The sequence below is a fragment of the Haemaphysalis longicornis genome, unplaced genomic scaffold (assembly GCF_048455015.1).
Source record: "Haemaphysalis longicornis isolate Haplotype H1 unplaced genomic scaffold, Haemaphysalis longicornis Haplotype H1 scaffold_4, whole genome shotgun sequence".
Classification (NCBI taxonomy): domain Eukaryota; kingdom Metazoa; phylum Arthropoda; class Arachnida; order Ixodida; family Ixodidae; genus Haemaphysalis; species Haemaphysalis longicornis.
Window position 1 is genome coordinate 74,711,844 of NW_027526361.1, and position 22,062 is coordinate 74,733,905.

The 22,062-nt window shown below is 45.6% G+C and overlaps 1 protein-coding gene across 1 annotated transcript in view; it reads right to left on the minus strand.

Annotated features, from left to right (window-relative positions):
* Positions 1 to 8,752: 8,752 nt before the first annotated feature.
* The window catches only part of LOC144180406 (uncharacterized), a 28,750-nt gene continuing 15,440 nt past the window's right edge, over positions 8,753 to 22,062 (minus strand). The window contains exons 7-8 of the mRNA XM_077708755.1: positions 11,149 to 11,287; positions 8,753 to 9,154 (exon numbers count right to left, since the gene is read on the minus strand). Of these exons, the coding sequence (XP_077564881.1) occupies positions 9,030 to 9,154; positions 11,149 to 11,287 (264 nt within the window). The 3' untranslated portion in view covers positions 8,753 to 9,029. The remainder of the gene's footprint in view (positions 9,155 to 11,148; positions 11,288 to 22,062) is intronic.

The window sequence follows — 22,062 nt, forward strand, 5'->3', positions numbered from 1 at the left end:
GAAGGGAGGCATTTGCTTGGCAAATGTCGTCAAAGACTGTCGTATTTTGTCGACATTTGCAACGAAAGGAGCAGATACGCGGCCAATTTTTTTTTATAGTGGGAGTTTGGCTGCAAATGCTGGCGCTATATAATCTCAAGAGTCTGTTTTTAACAATCTATTCGGGGATCGCATGGCTTGTAGCTTTTGCGTAAAGTGTTTTGGAATGAAGGAACCAAGGAGATGTCACGTTTTGAATGGGGACCATTTTCCGCGGTATATGAAGACGAGTTATTAAGGAAGTGGATGCGTTAAAAAACGGGATAAAGTGGTTTTTATCCATTCATATGCCTTTACAATATTCAGTATTAGCAATATTTACTAAGATTTCAAGATTTAAACTATGCTGCGTATAGGACAGAGCTTGGACGTGGGCAGCTACAGTCAGCCCTACAGGCTTACGTTTTGTGTGGAAATTCCTGAAACATGTACACGCAAAAGTGTACAAAGAGAAGTATTTCAGCATTTCAACTCCGTTGCATGGCACATCACTTAAGCTCAAAAAAGAAAGCCTTGGCGAATATGGGAAATAAAGTCCATTTCGAAAGCATACAGATAAAGATAAACATACAATCGAAAACAACGAGCAGTAATATTTCAGTTCTATTTGGACAATGTTCCACACGTTATAACTTCACGCAAAGTAGAGTCAGTAATATGGACCATTCAAGAATAAGCCAGGTAAACCGCATAAACTGTCGAGGCTTTGCGGTCTTTAGAGATGAATGCAAAGTTGAAGTACTCTAAGGGCAGACCTTGATGTTTTTTTCCTTATGAAGTTTTTTGCTCAGCTATGCCTGTAAGCAATGTGTATTGTGATTTGAAGACTGGCCTCAAGCTTCTGTGGCCCCTGCCTCATCTTAAAGATGTGCAGTCAAACCCGGTTATAGCGAACTTTAATATGCGCCAGAATTAGTTAGGTACATTCAATAGTTCGATATAGCGAAACCCGCCAATAACGAGTTCATTGTTATGAGTTCACAATATATGTGGGACCCCCCCCCCCCTCCCCATCCCCGCAATCGGAAAGCGACACAATAAAGTATGTCGTTACCACACACAAAACAATCCATTCATTCAAAGCAATAAGGCTACTTTCCGCCTCAAGTGCCTACTTCGCAAAAAAAGGTGATTCTTGTTTTCACTTTTATTTTGGCGACGCCAAATAGCACAGCATTTGATTCCGTGTCCGTAAATACCGAAGGAATAATGTCTGAGCATATGAACTGCCGAAAGTGCTTCATTAGCCATTGGACGGCTTTCACTCGCGACATCTACTGCTTTTTTGGAGCTTTCAGCAGCACCAGCTGCCATAACATCGGCGACTGTTTCTGCGTCAGAGGAGCTCACACTGACGGCAACCTGGCCATCTATGACACTCAGGCAATCCCCGAAGGAATTCTATGGCCCCGTTTTGTTGTGCGGATTTGCAGTCATGAACCATTATCGACTGGGCCGGCTTTCCACTCTGCTTCTGTTACAAAAAGTGTCGGTTCGTCACGTCGCTCCATGTGAGGCTGAACGCCTCAACCTCGGCCAATGAACATCTCAATTACCGCTGTGAGACCCTGCACCTCGCCGGCAATTCTAGGTTCACCGAGTTCGATATATCCGATGTGAACTTCGTCATAAGGAATATGCCTCGCATGTATTTTCATAACTGATTTCTTTTTGTTGGATATATAGCATAATTCGCTCTATCCGGGTTCGTTATAATCGAGTTTGACTGTACTGTGAAGCATGCTTTTTAGTGACTGTTGAATGCAGAATCATTTTAAGAATTTCGGAGCTTTTACACTTAGGGCGATGAAAATGAGGTCCTGTTGTGCCTTCTTTAACATTCCATTCTCTTTTTATTTTATTATCTATTTACAAATACTGCAGGCCTTATTCGGGAGCAAGCAGGAGTGGGTAAATATTTAGTACAGCGAGGTTAATTACAACTACCGCTAACATATATTTGATAGAATCAACACAAAGTGCTTCGGAATTCGGAACACGACAGTAATGTAGCAGTAACAAAATATTTACATAGAACACAACAGTACGTAAAGAAAATTACATACTTTACATAAAATGCAAAGCGCACGCAAGAAGCAGCTGCTTTCATTGAGGCACAAAAAAACAAATTTTAGAGGCCAAAGAAAACGTTGCTTGGAAGCTAAACGGACGATTCTGTTGTATTAGCGTTAACTACTTCTTTGGGAAATTTATTTCATAGTGAAATGCACGGGGAAAAAGAGAATATTGATATATATTCATATTGCTAAATGGTTGTGGTTTGTACGATCAGACCGCATGGGATGCTCAGTTAATGAACTCTCACGAGGTATTTTGTAGGGATCGTGATACAGCTGATACAAAAACGTAATGCGAGATACACTTCTGCGATGAGCTAGTTTTTTCAGTTTTGCCCTTTCGCGAAGAACGGAGACGCTGGCAAAACGAGGGTATGTGGAGTATATAAACTGGAAGGCAAAATTTTGCACTCTGTGTATTTTATTGATTAGGTATTTTTGGCGCGGGCTCCAGATCAGGGGTGCTATTCCAGAAGGCCCGAAATTAAGCCAAAGCACTTCGGGAACAACGTTTCCCGTAGTGTTTCCCGAAGCACTTTCGGAAACGAGCTCTAGCGACGGCCACGTAACGTAATGATAATATGTCGAGGCGGAGTTCAAGCGCTTTAAAAATGCAATTCACGTTGTTTGCTGATTATTGGGGTGACGTAATCGTTCCAGAGCAGCGCATTCCAAGGAGGCGCGATTAGGGCGTGGCGCGTTTTTCACTGCTATCTCTCGTTCTACTGCTGCACCGGTGGCGACTGGGGACAAGCAAATCCAACTTCATCTCTTTATCGCGCTTTTATTTTAATTATCTGTATTTCACTACAATGTTTATTTATGTTTATTTTAGTTGTTCTTTCAGCTTTCTGTATTAAATTTGTCGTCCTAAGCAGCCGTTTCTGCCCATTTCTGCCGTGGGTGGCAGACAATGCAATCACGTGACTAAGGCCGACTGGCAAAAAAAGACAGCGAGTGATGGAAACGCGCCACATTCAAAGTGCTTGCTGCTCGGTGCTATCGAAACCCTCCGTCCGCTTTCAGATACGAAATTTCCTAGAACCACTTCAGCCTTCTTACGTGATTTGAAGGCGAAAGCTTGGCGATTCTTAATAACCACTGACACATCGTACTTGCGATACTTATTAGCAACTGATAATTGTACTCGCGTAATTCTTAATTGATATATTGCACTTGCGTATTTTTCCTCGCTTTTATTTTCTGTCTTTGGGCATAAATTTTGGCATTCGACGGGCGTCTTTTCTGCTATACCGCGTTTGCATAAGTTTTTCTCTTTCATTTCGTAGAGAACTCGCAAGCAAGAATACTGGCACACAGCACACAGCCTCCCTGTAATTGCACGGGTCATTCTCATGTGCCATCACGTTCACGTGTCACGCATTATTCTACAACTTTTATTTTCCAATTGTGAATTTTGTGAATTTTGTGAAGTTTTGTGAATTTTCAAAACGGAGCCCATTCGCTTCTCAAAGCTCCCAATTGCGGGTAAGTCACCCAATTGGCCATGTGTTACGAAAAAAGGAATAGCTAGAGCCACAGCTTTTCAAATTTGTTTCCTTTATTTCACTTTGCTCTTCACAGCTCTTGTTCGACAAAGCTCTCCACAGTCGTTGGTTTTTTTATGGACTCTATAACTACACTTTTCTTCTGGCGTCACGGTGTTTCTTTCAGTCTCATTCCTCCCTTCACATGGTTTTCATGATGCGCTTCCAGCCAGACGAAAAAGACGCTGGACAGAACCCGTTGAAATGCCTAAAGATTGCCTCCGATAATAGACACACGGCGTTGATTATATACTATCCTGCGAGTAAAGTTTTCGCAAGAATGCTGTGACACGAAACGCCTCAAGAAAACCGTCTGCCGCGCTGACGATAAATGAATCGCATGGTCATGCAACGCTACATCGGAGAGTTTTGCTAACAGACGATAACGGAAGTACGTACGGACACTCAATGCAAACCTTCTTGCGGTCGAGCGCTCGAGACCCTGGTCGCGACTGAAGCGTACGCTGTGGCTGCAGACGGATAAACGCATGGTAGAACTTGCGGACGCCATGTTCGGCTAACCACCTTAAAAAAGGCGAAAAACTTGTCTGCAGTAATCCTATAGCACACACACCGGCTGACTGTCGATTGAGGGCGGTCGCTGGTGCGGTCGCTACCAACGCTTCCGTGGAAGGTGTCCGTCGCGTAAAACCGCAGAGCACGCAACAGTTGCTCCTCGGCAGTTATGGAGTGAAAGCCGCCTCAAAGTCGTTGCAAAGGGGGTCGGGTGTCACAAGGCTGCACAGCCATGTGACACCCGACCATGTGACACCCGGCTGCACAGCCTTGTGACACCCGTTAGCTGACCGTCAGAGACGGTCAGCTAAAAGAGTTCTCGTGTCAATCACACACACCCAGCCCATTCGTGGGCGCGGTGTAGCGACCGAAGCCCCAGCCAGCTATGGCGGCCATGGCGTCCCCATCGCCGATGGGGTAGCGTCGCAGCCACGCAGTCACTTGCATTAGATGCTCCGGTAGCAAAGCTTAGCAGAAAAGAATGAACGAATGACGTCCCCAGGCCACCGCCAGTCAAATGCTGCCACAGTAGCGGGGGGTTTCGGTCCGAACGAAGTGCTCACTCTAGTCCGGACGATAGGAGCGGCGAAGACGACTAGGTTTTCCCACGGCAGCCGTATTCATACACAGCAAAAACACAATCGACGACAGATGACACACCTTCAACGTCTAAAACGCACTCGTAGAATGTTGAAATACGCTCATGACACGCCAAATAGCGGCGATGTCCGATACTACACCCGCCGTCCGCACGTAAACAAAGCCGGTCAGTCTGACAGTCGGGAGAAGGGTGCGTTCCTTTCGCTACAGTGAACTTGTTCGCTTACTTGTTTTTGGCTTGTGCTGAGCTGCACTGGAGCCGCCCTCAAACCACGTAGCAAAGAGATTTCAGTGGAAGAACAGAACACCGAGAAAATCGGTGCCGCCCCGCGCCGCTTCACAGGGCGGAGCTTTAGAAGAAGGCTGGGGCCAGGCCGGAGTTTTAAAAGGAATAGCTGGGTTATCTACTTTGCATAACCGAGTGCATGTTGCAACTCGATCCTAGACGGCGCTGCACGCGGATGTTCGTGCAAGCTGTGCTTTTTCAACGTGGGCGGCATCAACGGGGCGCGCTGATAATGCTAAGCGTGCTCCGCGTGATTGCGGCGGTATCGCTTGAGGTTTATCGGATGCTGTACTATCACTACTTTGTTAACTCGAGCAGCTGGAAACTCGGGACCGAGCTATCTCGGGCCTTCTGGAATAGCATCCCAGATCCACATATTCTAATTTTGGTCCGACGAGAGTTTGTACGCTGTTAACTTTATGGTCGATGAGATACGACGCAATTTCCGTTAGAAAAATGCCATATTTTTTAGCGCGTTGCTGCAAACGTTTTCTATATGGGGTTCCAACTTAAATTTCTTGCGAATATAACACCCAAATACTTCACTCGGTAGGTTTTATGTGTATAGGCATTATTAATAGTATAAAGAAATTCCAAGGGTTCTTTTTTGTTGGTAAATGTAATAGCCGCCGTCTTCAAAGTATTAAGCTTAAAGCCTGATGTTTCACACCCTACACTAATTGAGTGCAACACATCACTGTGTCTTACTTGATCAGAGTGTTGAATTTCATTAGCATAAACAACACAATCGTTCGCAAACAGCCGGGTCTTCGCAGGCGATTGGATAGATAAACAGACATAACTTATATAATCTAAAAAGATTAAAGGACCCAGCACTGACCCTCGTGGCATGCCTGAGTGCACATCCAAGGTATTAGAAAAGCAGTCACGAACAGCCACGTGTTGGTTTCGTGAGGACAAGTAACATGCTATCCAACGGACAATATTGCGTTAAATGTACATAGAGAGCAGTTTGGTTACTAAGTCAGCATGTGGAACTCCATCAAAGACTTTGGAAAAGCCCAGAAACACTGTATCAATTTGACCCCTCATATTCAGTGCATTTACAAAACCATCCGTTATCTCAGCTGTGTTGTTGTGGATAAACCAGTCCTAAAACCATCTTGATTTGCCTGAAGTAAATGATTATTCTCTTGATGTGTCATAATAGCTGTAAATAAAATATGTTCAGGCAGTTTACAAGTTGTGGACGTGAAAGAAACTGGACTGCATTTATTTAATTCTAAAGGGGATCCGGACTTGTGAATCAGAAGATATCCTTGCAGCGCGCCCGTCATTGGGTATCACACAGGTTTCTAGCGATGTTTTATATATTACATATAAGTACTCTGCTACCCACATTGCGTATCTGTTGAGAAACGCATTAGCTATTTGATCCGGACCTGATTACTTTATTTGTATAAGTTATGAAAAAGTCTAAGAATGCCGTTTTTCTTAAATTTATTTCGGGCATCGGGTTACGAAGCGTGTCAGGTTGCAAGTGTGCGTGCAATGCGCTCACAGTAAAAACCGGCTGAGAGAACGCGCTGAATTTATTGGCAATGGTAAAAGGACGGTCAATGCTTATGCCAGATTTTTTTATCTTTGTGATGCCACTTTTATCTTTGGATTAATATTGCCCGAATTTTCTTGGTTGTTCTGACATGAAAAAAGTCAATGGGCATGAAAAGAACTGGTATCTTTAAGCACGCACTTTATTTTTAAAATTGCGCGCTAGTTTTTGAAGTTGTTTCTTGTCGCTACGTTTTCGAGAGCGTTTAAGGTTGCGTTTCAGGTGTATCAGGTTACGATTGATGCGCTTTTAAAGCAAAGCTTTCTACCTCTACCAGCCAACGGTTCTTTCGTAGCGTGCGAGACACGAAACACCCAACGTGGCTGCGGAGGTGGAGGGCGGTTTTCTTTCACGGAGCACTGTGTAGATAGCGCGGCGAATTTACCCAGCGTTCCCCGCGCGCTCATGCCTGCGGGCGCATCGGCGCAACCCGGCTTTGTAGTACGGTTGTTTTGGGCCTGTTTAGGCGCAGCCTCGCGTGAATGGCGTGCTTCCTTCGCACGGATTGGTTAAATTCGCACGCTGCGGATATGCACTTTCTTGCAAGTAGCCATAACGGAAGCCAGTTTGTGAAGAAGGGAATGTATGCCATGCATACAGCCTGAAGAAAGTATCCTCACAATCTTTGTGAGCCTTTCAAACATCCCAGAACATACTAATAAGGCGGTTGTGACGGTTATTAATTATTTAGTTCATATTAAAATGATGCGCTGGGCAGAGAAAAAAAAATCATCTGATACAAGTCAACAACAACAACAACAAAAATAGAAGACATTGGCTTTATTTACTGCTCTGCGATACGCGTGCACGTAGCACTAGACATTTGAGTCGTCATAAGAGCATTTGAAAAATACTGTACGGAAGCCAACGCATTTTGAATACATATCTGTGCGCTGAACCTCGCGAATAAGCTAGAAAGGACGGGTTGAACACGAGCTTCTGACCGATGCTCTGAAGAAAGTTATTCTTTCTCTTCTCGTGTCTTGCAAACTTGGGGGGAATACAGCTTGAAAATATTGAGATGCGTCATAAGCTGGCAAAAATGACTTAATTACTAAAAATACGCTTTTTATTGCACTGCAGCATCAAAGCGGGCGATTTCGAGCACTGCCACTGCTGCCTCTCAGAAGCGGAGTGTAGCAGACGACACCGGCGCGACTCCCTAAGCCGACGTCAGAGCCAGGGGGCGCCACCTAAACATCTCACCGCCAGTAGTTGCTATTTTGAATGAATTGCCTGACGAAATGGTCTCTTAAAATACGCGGAAACATTTGCGCGCTGCCATTCCAGTAATAGAATGTTGCTGAGGTTTCGATGTGTAAGGGGTGACCGTTTGGTTAGTTCTTTGATTTCTAATTGTTTCTTGGGGATGAGAAAAATGCTGACCATGTAGTTATAACCTAGGTTTATTGTATTTTTGTTTGTGCCTGTCTTTGTTTTTCTGTTTGTCTTTTTTGCTTGTGTTGTCTGTCCTTTTTTGTTTTGTTTCCTTTTTCCGTTTTTTCCCCTCTGTACTCAGCACTATCAACGAGTAATTTTGACAGTAGTGACGACCGCTGCTCCCGGGCGAGGCCGCACAAGCGCACCTGTTTGGCTTTGGCAGGCCCATTTTGGGCCTGATAAGGTGTCGGCACCCCATGCCAGACAGTTTCCGGCCCTTTTCTCCCCCTCTTCTCCCCCTCCCTCCCTAAAAATCTCATCGCATCGCATCGCAGGCCCATTTTACCTCTGGATGTACTGCTTGATAATAAACAAATTCTTATTTATTTACTTATTTATATATTATCTCAATGTTGCCGTGATAATTAAGCTTTGACAAATGCTTATCATGCACATAGAAAAATGCTGAGATAAATGGATTTTGAAGCCATAGAATGGTATACCAATTACACCGTAAAGACAGCCTCAGTACTACGCAGGAAAAGGTAAACATTTCAGCAAACACAAAGAGTGGTAATATGTAGCGCAGTTGTCTTCAGGGCGCCGTTTCCCTTGTTCAAACAGTACTCAAACTATATTCAGCAGGGAGTCCGGCATTCTGCGCTGTCAGGACAACGCAGTATTTCGTCAATAATTCTAACGTTGAACTGCCAAGGCTTGCGGGAGTTCAGATGGATGTGTGAGGTCGAAGCATTCATAATAGAGACCGTTTTTGTCTTTCTCTGAAAGCTTTTATTCACAACTTTGTGTAACCAGAAGGACTCTGGTATAACATAGCGGGATCTGAAGGGTGGTCTCACGCCTATGGAGTCTCTGCCTGGTCTTGGAATACACGGCGAGGCATGCTCTGTTGTGTCCATTGGATGTAGAAGCAGGCGCTTTTCCGAGGCGTGCATCAAGGGATGGTTAGCTGGAGTTGGAAGCTTTGCAACTTGAACCGCAGGCGATCTTTACGGTGAAGGTGGTGATCTTCTAGCGACTTCTCCAGTAGCATCCATTTCGTTTCTTCCTTCACTCTCATTAATTGGTGAAAGCAAGGCAGCGCCGTCTTTGTCATCATTGTCATCACAGTTGACTGAAATTTTAAAGCACAGAAAAAAATGGATAAAATGGGTATGTTTGATTCGAAATGAGATTTCTTAGTGTTGAGTCGGAATAAGCGCTTGGATCTAGTCGGAAGTATTTCTCCTATTGAGATACGAGTAAAACACCAAAAAATGCCAATTGTGTGCGCAAACACGAAAGTGGGGTTTTCATAGATTAGAAAAAAAAAGCTTAAAGTATTTTAGAAAATAAATAGACCGCGAAAACCGACTTTCGTGTGAAGTTTTTGCCCTATAAAACGATTCATTCGCCAATATACGGTTATCAAGAAAAGTGCGCGACCGGCTGACTGGCTGGCTGACTCATCAATGGCCGGTCGAAACTCTTGAACCTAGATACTTGAAATTTCGGGAGTACAACTATATCATGTCGTAACGGCTCACAAGACTAGATTTTCTGAAGCTGCACCCCTCAGGGATGAAAAAGGGGCAGTTGTGTGTTTGCAAATTTGTGCTTTTCTCGTTCGCCGGCCGAAATAGAGTGGGGTTTATACTGATACATGTTGGCTATAAAAACCAATCAAAAGTAGTTATAGGGTTTCGCCCTAACCAGTGCCTTTGGTGACAATATGTATTTCGGAATACATTCTGCGTTTGTACAGATACCGATATATGTTCGACCGATTGACAAATCTAATTGGCTTTTGCTGACACATGTTACCTACACAAATACATGAAATCAATATTAAGGATGTTGCCGTAAAACGCCACTGAAAGAGCGAGAAGCATTTTAGAACTTGCCCCCTAACAATTCCAAAAGGCCTAACCAGGCACAACATGTAGAGGTAATAGTTTAGCCATTTTGGTGCGACCTTCGTCGAGGTAGTTATCGTGTTTAACATGTGCAGGAGCATGGGTCGGGAGCAGCAAAAGCATGCTTTTCTGGCACTCTAATGTTTAGTTATGGGAAACGTTCAAGCCAAAATGAAGTTTTCTTCTTCCTCCTAGGCCTTAACCAGGTGACAATGCACGAACCCCTATAGCTTTATCTATACAGATTCGACCGTTCAGAGTGCATACTCCGCTATGGTTTCACCTTCTGAATGGTGAGGGTTTTTGACAGACTCCTTGCCCTGCGCGATCTTTAGCGACATGGAAAATGTTTGTTTATAGATAGGGTATGTTATTTATAGGTTTGTGTACGCTTAGGAGTATGTGGTACCAGTACGCTCTTATTTGTTTACTCCTAGCTGTTCAGTGAGGTTTTTTTTTTTTTTCTCGAATTTCTTGTAATAAAGGAACTCCCGCCCCCTGCTTCTGCACTTTCAGAAATCCCCATACGGCGTCTTCAACACAATGCTCCTGAATGACCATTCGAAGTGGCCTAGTGTGAAAATTGGATGAGTGACGTGGCCGAGCATTCCATTCAAATGAAAAAGTGCATCTGCGCATGGACATTGGGCAACGCAGAACGCCATCCGCGCCTTGCATGCTGTTTCAACGCCCATGCACTTTTGTAGTAAAATACGTTGGTCTTCACCCTTCGCCGAATTTTACCACTTCAATTGGACACTCCGGGGCGCTGTGGTGAAGACGACCTTAGAGTGTAGAAAGAGAGCGGCCTAGGTTCAACCCTCGAAACTTTGAAAGTGTGGAAGGCGTTTTATTTTGCTTTTCTGCTCTGTGCTGGGCCGCGAATGGGCCGTGACGCCGGCGACGTAGTACACAGGCCAGAGGCCACACCGCCACAGGCACAAGCTGAGAAAAAGTAGCGGCTATAAAAGCACACATTGTGGACATCTCTCGCTGCAAATTGAATGGCTTTTTTTCTAAGTAAGTTTGGAGGGCACGTGCTCATATTGCTAACTCGGAGTCTAGATAGAGAGCTTTGCCGTTATCCGTGAGCACAGTTCGTAGCTGCGTTGTAAAAGTTTGCCCTCAAATCAATTAACGAACAGTTCGCATCGCACTGTAGAGGCCAGTCTGTGTACATTGCAAAGGCAAAAAAAAAAATGTCATTACTTACTTGAGTCCGCTATGTTTTCACCAAAGGTCTTCGCTAACATGTACATGGCGAGCAACAGGATCAGCCACAGTATCAATGTAAAGGAAATACATACCACGGAGGCGTGGTATAAAGTAGTCCATTTTTCGTACGGGGCAAGCTGTCAATGAAGAGAAGGCTGACATTTTAACAGTTCTTAGCGCTTTACGGCGCATTTCGTTTGCATAACACTCTACAGACACACGGGTAGCCTATGTGACACGTGAGATATTGTTAAACGCGGGTAGTTGTCATTTTCCTGCCATTGTACAAAGAAACGTTTGGGCTCTAGTTAAAGAAGGGATAGGATGGCATGCTGCCCTGATTGTTAAGTGGCTGTGCGGCCTCGTAAGAGTTCGAGGGTACGATTCTTGGTCCCGGGGGCTGTGTTTCTAATTGTGACTAGATACGAAAGAGATTGTACCAGCTACTCAAATTGGCATATCAAGGACCTTTGGGCAATTTTAAGTAATTTAAAAAGTCGCACTACGGCATGCTTCAGAAGTGGTGTGTAGCTCGGACGAGAATGGCTTCAGTATTACTGTGCATACATGAACCTACAAACAAAAATTCAGCGTCCTAGTGGACGTATTAACAGATTTACAAGCTTGGGAATAAAACTGAGACCGCCATTTTTTTTTTCAGCCTCAGTGTCGCAATTTTGATTTCACCGGATCTTTTTCTTTTTTGTAGCGAGTACCTACACTAAAACGCAACCGCAGGGACATCTAACGCAATAGGCATCATTGAAGTACAATTTCCCAAAACAAACAAGCAGTTTTAGCTTCTTTCTCTAGGCGCTAGAGGAACTACAATGTGATGGCGTCTATTGACGCCACCAGGGCCGAAAAGGTTAACCATAATCGCCGATACACGCGAAATGCGACGCCACTGTGTGCACTCTGACCGTGTCCTTTCATGTGTTCTCCTTTTTCCTGCTGTGCGTGCCACCACGAAGTAAAAAAAATCTCAATCGTGTAGAACATAAGCGTTCTAAACAATCCCATATTTTTCCTGGATTGAGGTTTATAAAAAGTTCACATTTTGGCTCGTTAAACCCCGTAGCATTAAAAATCTCTTGTAAAGAAAATTGCCTTTTTTTCTTGGCTACGCAAAGACTGATTCTTAGTGGAGTGTAACTGTGTGGGGATTGTGGATTCTACACCCGGGCTATGGGGCACGCCGTATTGGAGGGCTCCGGATTATCTTTGGCCGCCTGGGGATCTTTAAAGGGACCCTGCAACACTCTTTGAGCAGTGCAAGTAAACCTGCGCGACGTTTAGCTTACACTGCCAGGAATACCTGAACCAAATATTACACGTGCACGTGAAGTGGTTAGCGCGCAAATCGCTGTGAAAGACACGAAAAAACCAACCGCGCTCTCTTCAGTTCTCATTATGCACCCCTGGCATGGCCTTAAGGACGTCATTGAGGAAATGGCTGTCCTATTGGCTGACACTGGTCAACTTCGCGGCTTATTTCTCGCATTTCTGTGAAGATCCGACGTAGTTGTGGCTGAGTAAGAACCTCTTCTATGCCTGAACCTGTACGCACAGTTTTGCTGTTTCTTTTTAAGTGCAATGCACTTCTTAAGCGACCCTGAACCTGCGTCCACCGGCGATGTCCGCGCACGTGGAGATGGGCGCGCGCAGCCTGGCCGCTGACATGGCACATACCCACGTGGGGGATTGGCCGGGAATCTCCTCGTCTTCCTTGACAACGGGGGGAGATGGGCACGCGCTGCCTGGCCGCTGACATGGCACATACCCACGTGGGGGATTGGCCAAGAATCGGGCGTGAGAAGGGCTAATGCACCTGCTCAAAGGAGTACTGACACGAAATTTCAAAGCTGAGATCCGCTCTAGCAATCAAGTACAACGACAACACAAATAGGTGTCTGTGAATAAATGCATCTTTCTTTCTTTGTAGTTGTGTGTGTGTGTGTGACCTCTCTTTCGCGAACATTACCGAACCGCGCAAATTCAACTCGTGCATTCGCACTTTCACATTCTTCCCCTCGGGGAAATGCGGGGAATTTTTTGCGTTTTGAGAGCGTGCGCAATTTGAGTGATGAGATTGATACTTCCCTCTCAACCAGACCACTCGACAACAAACGTTTATTGCTTAAAAAACGGCCTACCAGCTCGAGCGCGCGCTTGCGAGCAGGCAGCCATGCCTGCTTTTTTGTGGCACCTGACCGCTAATAGACCCTCAACGTTGCAGAGAAAAGCAGAAAACTCCCCGGCCTGTGGTATATTGAAGGCCGCGGAAGAGAACGCTGCGAGCCGCCCCCCCCCCCCCCCCCCCCCCTTCTTCTCCGGGAGAGGGCGCGCAGCTTTCCTCGCGTTGTCCGCGGTCGAGTTGAGAGGGAACGATTATGCGCGATTTCTGATCGCGCGTAGTTTTGGTGATAGCGAACGGATTTTCATAATTCTTGCTGGAGGAGATTGCTGGTACAATACACTTTACCCCAAAATACGTTCCTAGTAGTCGATGGTAAGCGCTGCAGGGCCCTTTTAACATGCCCTGAAATCCAGGCACTCAGGCGTTTCCGCTTTTCGCCTCCATCGGAAAAGCAGCCACCTCGGCCGGGATCTCACCCGCTTCCTTGGGCTCAGCTACACAACGCCTTAGCCACTGAGCCACCGCGGCAGCTGGTTTTTGACCACAGGCGAAGAAACGTTTGATGTCTGTCTGTCTGTCTGTCTGTCTGTCTGTCTGTCTGTCTGTTGGTCACTCGATTGAGCCACTTGCCTCGCGGCGGAAACACGGATGAACAAACGTATTTTACTTATTAATTGGAAAACTTGAGAAGAACGTATACCTGTTGACAGAATGCTGCCATTCTTGCCCAATTTAATTAAATTTCTTACTTTCCCTAACGTTGTCTGTTGGGAAAGTGAATTAGCTGCATTTGTTTTTTGAGCTGGTTTAGCCGTACGTTTGTTACTCCTTGGTGTAATTGAGTTTAAGGGGGAATGCACATGAAACAAGAAATCTGTTCCTTTCTTATAACAACTTCGGGAGCCCGAACAAAACAACGTTTTTGAAGTTTGTACAACAAAAAGAGCAAATGATCCAAAAGAAAAAAGACGAAGGTTTCTGGGCAAAAACACATACATACACACATACATACATACATACATACATACATACATACATACATACATACATACATACATACATACATACATACATACATACTACATACATACATACATGCATGCATACATACATACATACATACATACACGCACATACATACATACATTTATACATGCATACATACATACATACACACAGAAGGCAACCGTTATTTCGGACTCCAAAAATTCTGATTTTCTAGAATTTCCGGACTTTCGCGAGGAACCGATAGTCGTCCCATAGGGTTAACATTATAAACAACGAATATTTCGGACAAAATAAAGCGAAAAGTTCGATTTCCCGGAAAAATTTTCCGTGACAGAGCCATGGCGCGACTCCAGGACGACGCCATTTTGAATCTTAAGCCACCCGTCTAGCTTCGGATTGGTTGGGGATTAGCTTGACTCCCGCCGTGGTAGCAAACTTTGATCTTGGAGGCCATAATTTTGCATTAGTCGGAAAACAATCTCTGAAGCCGGAAACGGGTCATACGCGGCCAGTTCTTTTGGCATCACTTATTTTAGGCACCAGCTGACGCTGACTTATAAGCCACATCGCCATCAGGTTTCTCCTGTGTCGCGCGTCATGCACGTTGCTCTTTTGAAAGCGAAGCTTCGGTTTTCTGGGTGTCTGCAAGGCTAAAACGCCCTGCGGGAAAGTCAACCTTTTCTGCCGATGATGATGAATGATCGTTGGTGAAGTGAAAGTATAAAACGCTTCAATGGAGGGGATCGTTCTTGCTTCACTCGCGTTAGGAAGTCCGAGTGTACCCGATTGCTGCATTTCGACATGATCAAAATTTTGTCCAAACTCAGACGACAACCAAAGGATCCGCCACGAGAAAGCTTCGCGTTTAATCTTCCTCGTCGTTAGACGGAGGGGCGCATGATTTTGATTGGCAGCCATTGTAGGGATTGTGGTTCACGGGGTTCACCCCATCGCGTGTGCACTGTGCGTACCATCACAATGATTGCGTTAAGTCCTATTTAAAAGAAATAAAGTTCCTTTTTGCGATTCGCGGATTTTTCGGACTGCTCTTTAATTCGGACTATTTTTCGTCCCCCTCCAGGTCCGAATAATCGGTCGGCTACTGTACATATAGAAACCATGCACACATCAGTAAAAAACTAGACGTTACGGCGCGTCAAATTTGCTTTCGTGCGAGCGCATGACAACATTTGCGGCACAGCTCGTGCCCTGAGGTTAAAAATACAACAGTATGAAAAATTGATTGATTGCAGGTTAACGCACCGACGCAACGCAGGCGATGAGGCGCGTAGTGGAGGGCTCCGGATTAAGTTTGACCACCTGAGGATCATTAACGTGCGCCGAAATCTCGAACACACGGGCGTTTTTGCTTTTCGCCTCCACCAGAAAAGCAGCCGCCGCGGCCGGGAATCGAACCCGCGTCCTCGTGCTCAGCAGCGCCCCGCCTTAGCCACTGAGCCACCGCGGCGGGTTACAACATGAAACAAACGACAACAATTGAGTAACCGCTGCTGCCAAAAGCACAAAAATGGAGATAGAGAAAAGGTGCGGGAATTTACAATTATTTGACGTGTGCATTGACCAAAGGCATGGATAAGCAATTTCTTTGGAGGAGAAAACAAAAGACAGTATGCTTCCGCATGCGGCGACAGGTCGAGACATTTCAAAAAGCTCAATAATTTCCCTTGCGAGCTTGTTTCATGCTTTGCTATTATACAGTCTCATCAAGGCCAGGCGTGCAAGCGCAGTTCCGGGAATGTGCGCTGAGTTTCCCAGTGTTGTTCAAATGCTCGCGCAAGCACACGTTTATTCATCGCGATGCCTGCCGTATACGTATTTGTAACCACGTGGTGGAGGGATTACGTACACCACATCTTCGGCGCAGCACTGAACTTGTTTCTGTGGTTGATGCTGCTTCAGCTAGTTTTCCGCTTTTGTACGAGAGGATGTTGCTTCTCAAAACTTTGAACGCTCTTCGGAAAAGGAAAATACCGCTTTCACGTTCCTCTGCGCACTGGTCTGCTTGAGTCTGCATGCGGGACAACTGGTGTATTTGCCGAACAGTCGCCATTTTTCCTGCGGCGTTCCCCGTGATGTTAACCTGGAGCGGTTGATTTTTAAAGAACGCTTCGCGTCGCCTATGCAGGACAGTCTGACGGAACGGGCTGCCTTGGTAACCGGAAAGGTGGAACTAAGGGTCACCGCGTCCTGGTAATGACGAATTGCAATAAAGTTTAATTTCTCTCTCTCTCTCTCTCTCTCTCTATCTCTCTCTCACGTCGCCCAGGAGCTTGTTCGTTGGAGAAGATGCAAGTTGTGATGGATATACGGCTTTGCCTGACGGTCTGGTTGCACCCTTTAGTTGTAGCAGAATATCCTGTGCAGACAGTTGCGATCGGAAAGCAAACATCGCGCCAGGAAAGAACTTGCCATCGTCCAAGTGTAACTGTAACGGTTCAGATACATCTTCTGGCGAAGTTTTCCTCGGCACGACGGAGCGATAAGAGCCTTAAAGAGTCTTGGGTCTGGGTTTATTCCGGTTCAAAATAAGCGTTGTGTGGGTATGTTTCCAATCCTAAGAAAAGTAGCATTGCTTAGCGATGTATGCCAGCGTTAGGGCAGTGGACGTTCCACTTCAGGGACGGTCACTACAGAGGGCTGCGAAAAGCGGTGCGCCGCCATTGCACTCCGCTAAACTTTACCGTAGACACATCCTAGGATGTTTTGGAGTTGCCGTAAAAGTGACTAAAAGTGCTCAGGAATGAAGATTTGCGTTAAGGGAAAATGACCCCAAGGGGGCACGGTAGGATGAAAGGAGTTTGCCGATGCGAATGATGCACGCATGGGTAATGTCAGAGGGTGGTGCGAGGACAGGCGTTCTTCAAGGAGTGGATCGCAAGACTCAGTATGACAGTGAAAACTTCCAGTAACAGTGATAACTGTGCTCTAGGAGATAAAGGGCCATGTTGTGAGTCCCTCAGCCACTCCATTTGCGCCCTCCACTCTGCTGAGGTGAGGATTCTGCAATGCTCACGCATGGTGAACTATTTCAAAGAACTCCTCCACTGGAATCTCGAGTGGAGGAAGGACTCAGAATACCAGGGAAAGATAGCTGAATGCATAGGTGGGTAGGCTCACTCACGAGTGCACTCACACACCTCCCACTCACCACTCACGAGGAATTTCGGGTTGGCGAGTGCGAGTTAGCGTGAGCGCTGCTAGCGCCGCTCACCACTCGCGTGTGCGAGCGTACTCACCACTCCCGAGTATGAGCTCCACTCACCACTCGTGAGCGGTGAGGGGCGCTCATGAGGGGTACCGGATACTCGTGAGTGTTTTCGGCTGGTACTAATCACGGCTCCTGGATATCACTGAAGTTCAAATTCTATACTTTTGCAAAAAATACGTGGCTTTTCTGCAAAAAAGTTGAAAGAATATAATGTACTGACGTGGAAGAAAACTAAATTAAATAAAGAAGATCGAGGGACGAATCTTGATAAACTTATACTGGATAAATGGCTCAAAAATGTGTGCAATAATAATTATGCCTAAGATAACCGTGATAGAACACAGTGACATTCTCAAGAAAAAAAAGTTCTTAGAGATCTTAAAGAAATAAATGAAACGAAATTGACGAACCATCCTTAATACACACAGGAAAAATCGTTCCCAAGGTACTGAGTTTGTGCATTGCTATGTACTATTACTAAGAAGAGAGTGGAGTGGGCCAAGAAAAAAGGCGGGTTAAGGACATATTAGTAGAAATTAAGAATAAGAAATGGGCGTGGGCAGGGCATGTAATGCGAAAGCAAAATAACCGTTGGTCATTAAGGGTAGCAAAGTAGATCCCTAGAGAAGGCAAGCGCGGCAGGGGGCGGCAGAAGGTTAGATGGGCAGACGAGATCAAGAAGTTTGCGGGGATAAATTGGTCGCAGTTAGCACAGGACTAGCCTAATTGGAGATCTATAGGAGAGGTCTTCGCCCGGCAGTGGCCGTAGACAGGCTGATGGTGATTATAATTCCTATTGTGTGCAATAAAAACAATAATAGGAATATTAACAACCTGCAATTGATTTCAACTGTTCCTTTTTTTTCGGTCAATCATTGGCCCGCCAGGATCTTTTTTTGTACAGAAATCGCCCTGCAGTGAAACTTCGGAGGCATAAATTCCCATGCGCTGATACGTTCTTGCACTGAAATCTATGTAAAAATAATAAAATGAAAAGTGTTATTCTATTCTTACATTCCGCGGATTTCGAGTTTTGTTGTAACTGAATGTTCTGATTTATTCACCGATTCGTTATCACAATTTTTCTTTTAGAAATTGCACGCAGTCAAGTCAGCTTTCACAAAGAAGCCGCATAGTGCTAGTTCGCGTGCATTGCTTGTCGTGTTCCGTTTGCAGAATTGTTCAGCAGAAAACGCTCTGCCGGAAAGATAACTTTCGCCGGATCTCGACAAATGGACGGTCTCGTTTTTTGCCATCATCAGGAAATGCCCACAGCGGCTGGGACCAAATCGGCGTCCTTGTGTTGAGCAGCACAACGCCTCAGTCGCTGAGCTATCGGTGCGGGTTAACCACTAAACGTAATTAACATGGTTTAATTACATCATTCGTCAGCCACAGAAGCTGTTTAGCGGCGCTTCTATAGCGGTAACCATCGTGCACGACAGCTTTGATTTTTTTTTATTCCGGCGTCCTCCACTACAGTATTTGCGATTTTCTGAAACGCGGATGAAGAGCTGTCCGTCCTTTGGGTTTTCGACCCGACGAGAAGATGGTTGCCGTGATCGGTAACTGTAATGGCTTGCAATGCTTGCAATACTAAGTACAAGCGCTCGCGAGCGGCAAGAGACAACGCTGGCGATACCAAGACATGGTGGAGCTGCGTATTCTGCCCGACGCCGGTGCTAGTGCGCCCCTTGCCGTGCGAAGAAGATTTGTCACGTCTGCCTAGACAGCCAGCTCCCTTCGATTGAAGACGGTGGTTCAGCTGCAGGGCCACTGCGTTATAACGGGTATAACGGGTGGTTGCCTGCGTGGAAACGTCGTGTACATTGTTGGAAATACTTTACTCGCTGGGTGGGCGGGTTTTGCGGGTGCAGCAGTGACAGAGACGTGGTCCAGGTCGTTTCCTGTGGTCTAAACGACGACTAGTACCCGTAGGTGGCGTTGCGCAGTTTCTGTCGGTATTCGCTGGCCGCTGGATTGCAGTGCTTTCCTGCTCTTTGTTGCCACGGAAAGGTGACAATTGGGCAGGTTTACCATTTCCAAACCAGGTGATCGTGGGCAACTTGACCACACCAAAAACTGTCCTGGTCTGGGGCTGCATTGCGGGTAAGGTTTATTTTTGTGTCAGTCACAGAGGTGATGGAGGAGACCGCAGATGGCCAGCAACTTAGAGGACATGTCTTGGGACTTCTGCGTTTACTGACGATGACGATGATACAAGGAGTTTCGCGCGGAACTTGTGTGCTAGCGGGGGGTTCGAACCGTCATTTCCCCTTGAATGGAAACAGTGTATCATCCGCTCATGGGAAATGCATAATAGCCGCAATAGCTGTGGCAAACACGTGAGAAAAATAGCAAGGTTTTTCTTGCGGCTCTTTGCGCAGCTTGTCGCGCATCGGGATCCATGATTGTGTGTTTGAATTACCCTCCCATTTATGAGAAAAAATCAGTGATATCACTTCGTAAGTTTTTGTAACGGCTGTAGAACTCTGTATTTTTGTGATTTGAAAACCTGTTATTATGATCGAAAACAGTTTTCACAAACTCTCGTCGAAACTACTATATATACGAATATATGAAACATAAACACCTCGTGAACTGTCAGCGATAACACCGGTGACGTTGGGACAATGCGTAATTGGGCTTTTGAAGTGCCTCGTGAGGACTTCGTCACTGATGTCCTAACATTCAGTGGCTTTGCCGGCCTTCGTTCGGAGGCTGCATCTTCCGCAGCAGAACCGTTTCGCGAACGCAAGCGCTCCTACACAAGGGCTTTTAAACACGATCATCTTTATTTGTCCTGGGCTTACATAAAGGCTCATGAAAACAAAATACAAGACTGGTTCATTAAAAAGACTGCTTTGTGCTGACATCACTGATACCAGTTTTAACGGAAACTAAAAAAACTAGGGAAAACAAATGGACCAATTCAGACTTCACATCGAATTTCTGGCAGAGTGGTTCTGGTCCGCGCTAGTTGGTACATATTCAATGGGAATAAGCTTGAATATAAACGACCACAATAGAAGAAGAAGCAGTAATAAAGTCCTTTATTGGGAAGGGAAGGCCAGTTGGCGAGAGGGAGGAAATGGGAATAGGAGGCAGGGAGGAATAAGACTCCTTGAATATTCAAGAGTCGTGTAGGCAGCTTACAATTGAGGTACCGAGTGCGTTGTAGGCCCCGGCTCACACTACTTGAGCCAGACCGCTCTCAAGCGAAAAGATACATGACACACTGCTGACTAACAACTGATAATTTACTGAAGGAAACACAAATATATACATACAAAAATATAAAATTTGTTCACGACGGTCGGTGATAGGATTAGAGAAGATCGCTGCGCGGAAACTCTTTTTCGATTCGTGACAGGGCCACAGATGGCACACTGACGCAGCTATCTACAGCTTCGTCCATCATCAAAGCTTCTGCATTTCTATTGTCGGATTCTGCTTTTCTTCTTTCCGATAACCGCGATTTGGTGCAAGTAGCCGTCACAGTGGCAGTCTCAAACGTGGTTAGCAACGTGGCAATGTTCCTTTGTGTTCATTCATATTCAAGCTGATTCCCATGGAAGACTCTCTGGCAATTAGTCTGTATGACGTCACTTAATATTGTTTGTGCGATTCGCGGCTAGCGAACTAACCCACTGCCAAAAACATGCCTAGCCGATTGTAGTTGGGCCTCTAGTTTCGTTAATACTTTGATCCCAGTGCACACAAGAATGCTAAGGTGCGCTTAGCACGCTAGCAACTGTTTTAGGGCTGGTCCATATTACGTCACTCCTGCACATAACACGTTAGAGTAGTTTATCTTCTTTAAAAAGGTTTTTCGTGGCTGGGATGTAGCTTAGCGAGTTACCAAATGCCGGTTCTTTGAAAATTAACGAGGTTGAATTTTGCCTTCATAGCCCCACTTGTGTTTGAACACAAATATTTTGTTGTTTATCTGTGTGTTTGTGTCTGTCTAACCCAAAAACTGTGGCTGATTCCTCTGTCATAAAAATCGGTAAAAAACGGAAGTGAAATGTGCATCGAAATCTACAGCTGAGCATTACTTGCGGGTCGGCGGCTGTCTTGTGGGAGTGCTTGGCGAGCGACGTCCTTCTGGCGGGTCGCTTCGGCAAAAGTGTGCTGCTGTCATTTCCATGACGGATATGACGTCGGTTAAATCTTGGTGTATCCCGGCATATAACACTTTTGTGTCACAATATAAAACCCGAACACGAACAACCCAAAGTATAACGTACTCTTTAGCACTAAAGGTTGCTTCCCACAAGAACACCCCTGTTGAAGGGGTGCACCCTTCACAGGCCGCTTGCTTCGTTTACTGACGTCATTTCCGTGGCGGATATGACGTCAGGGAAATCTTCGTATATGCCGAAATAAAATACTTTAGTGTTAAAAATTTGGCTCTGCCGGTCTCTCTGTCTCTACGAGAGAGTGCGGGTGGTGAAGATGGATGGTGAGGGCGAGTGGTGAGGTGAGCTGTGAGCAGGACCGCGGGTGAGTGCAAGTAGTGAGGGTGAGTAGTG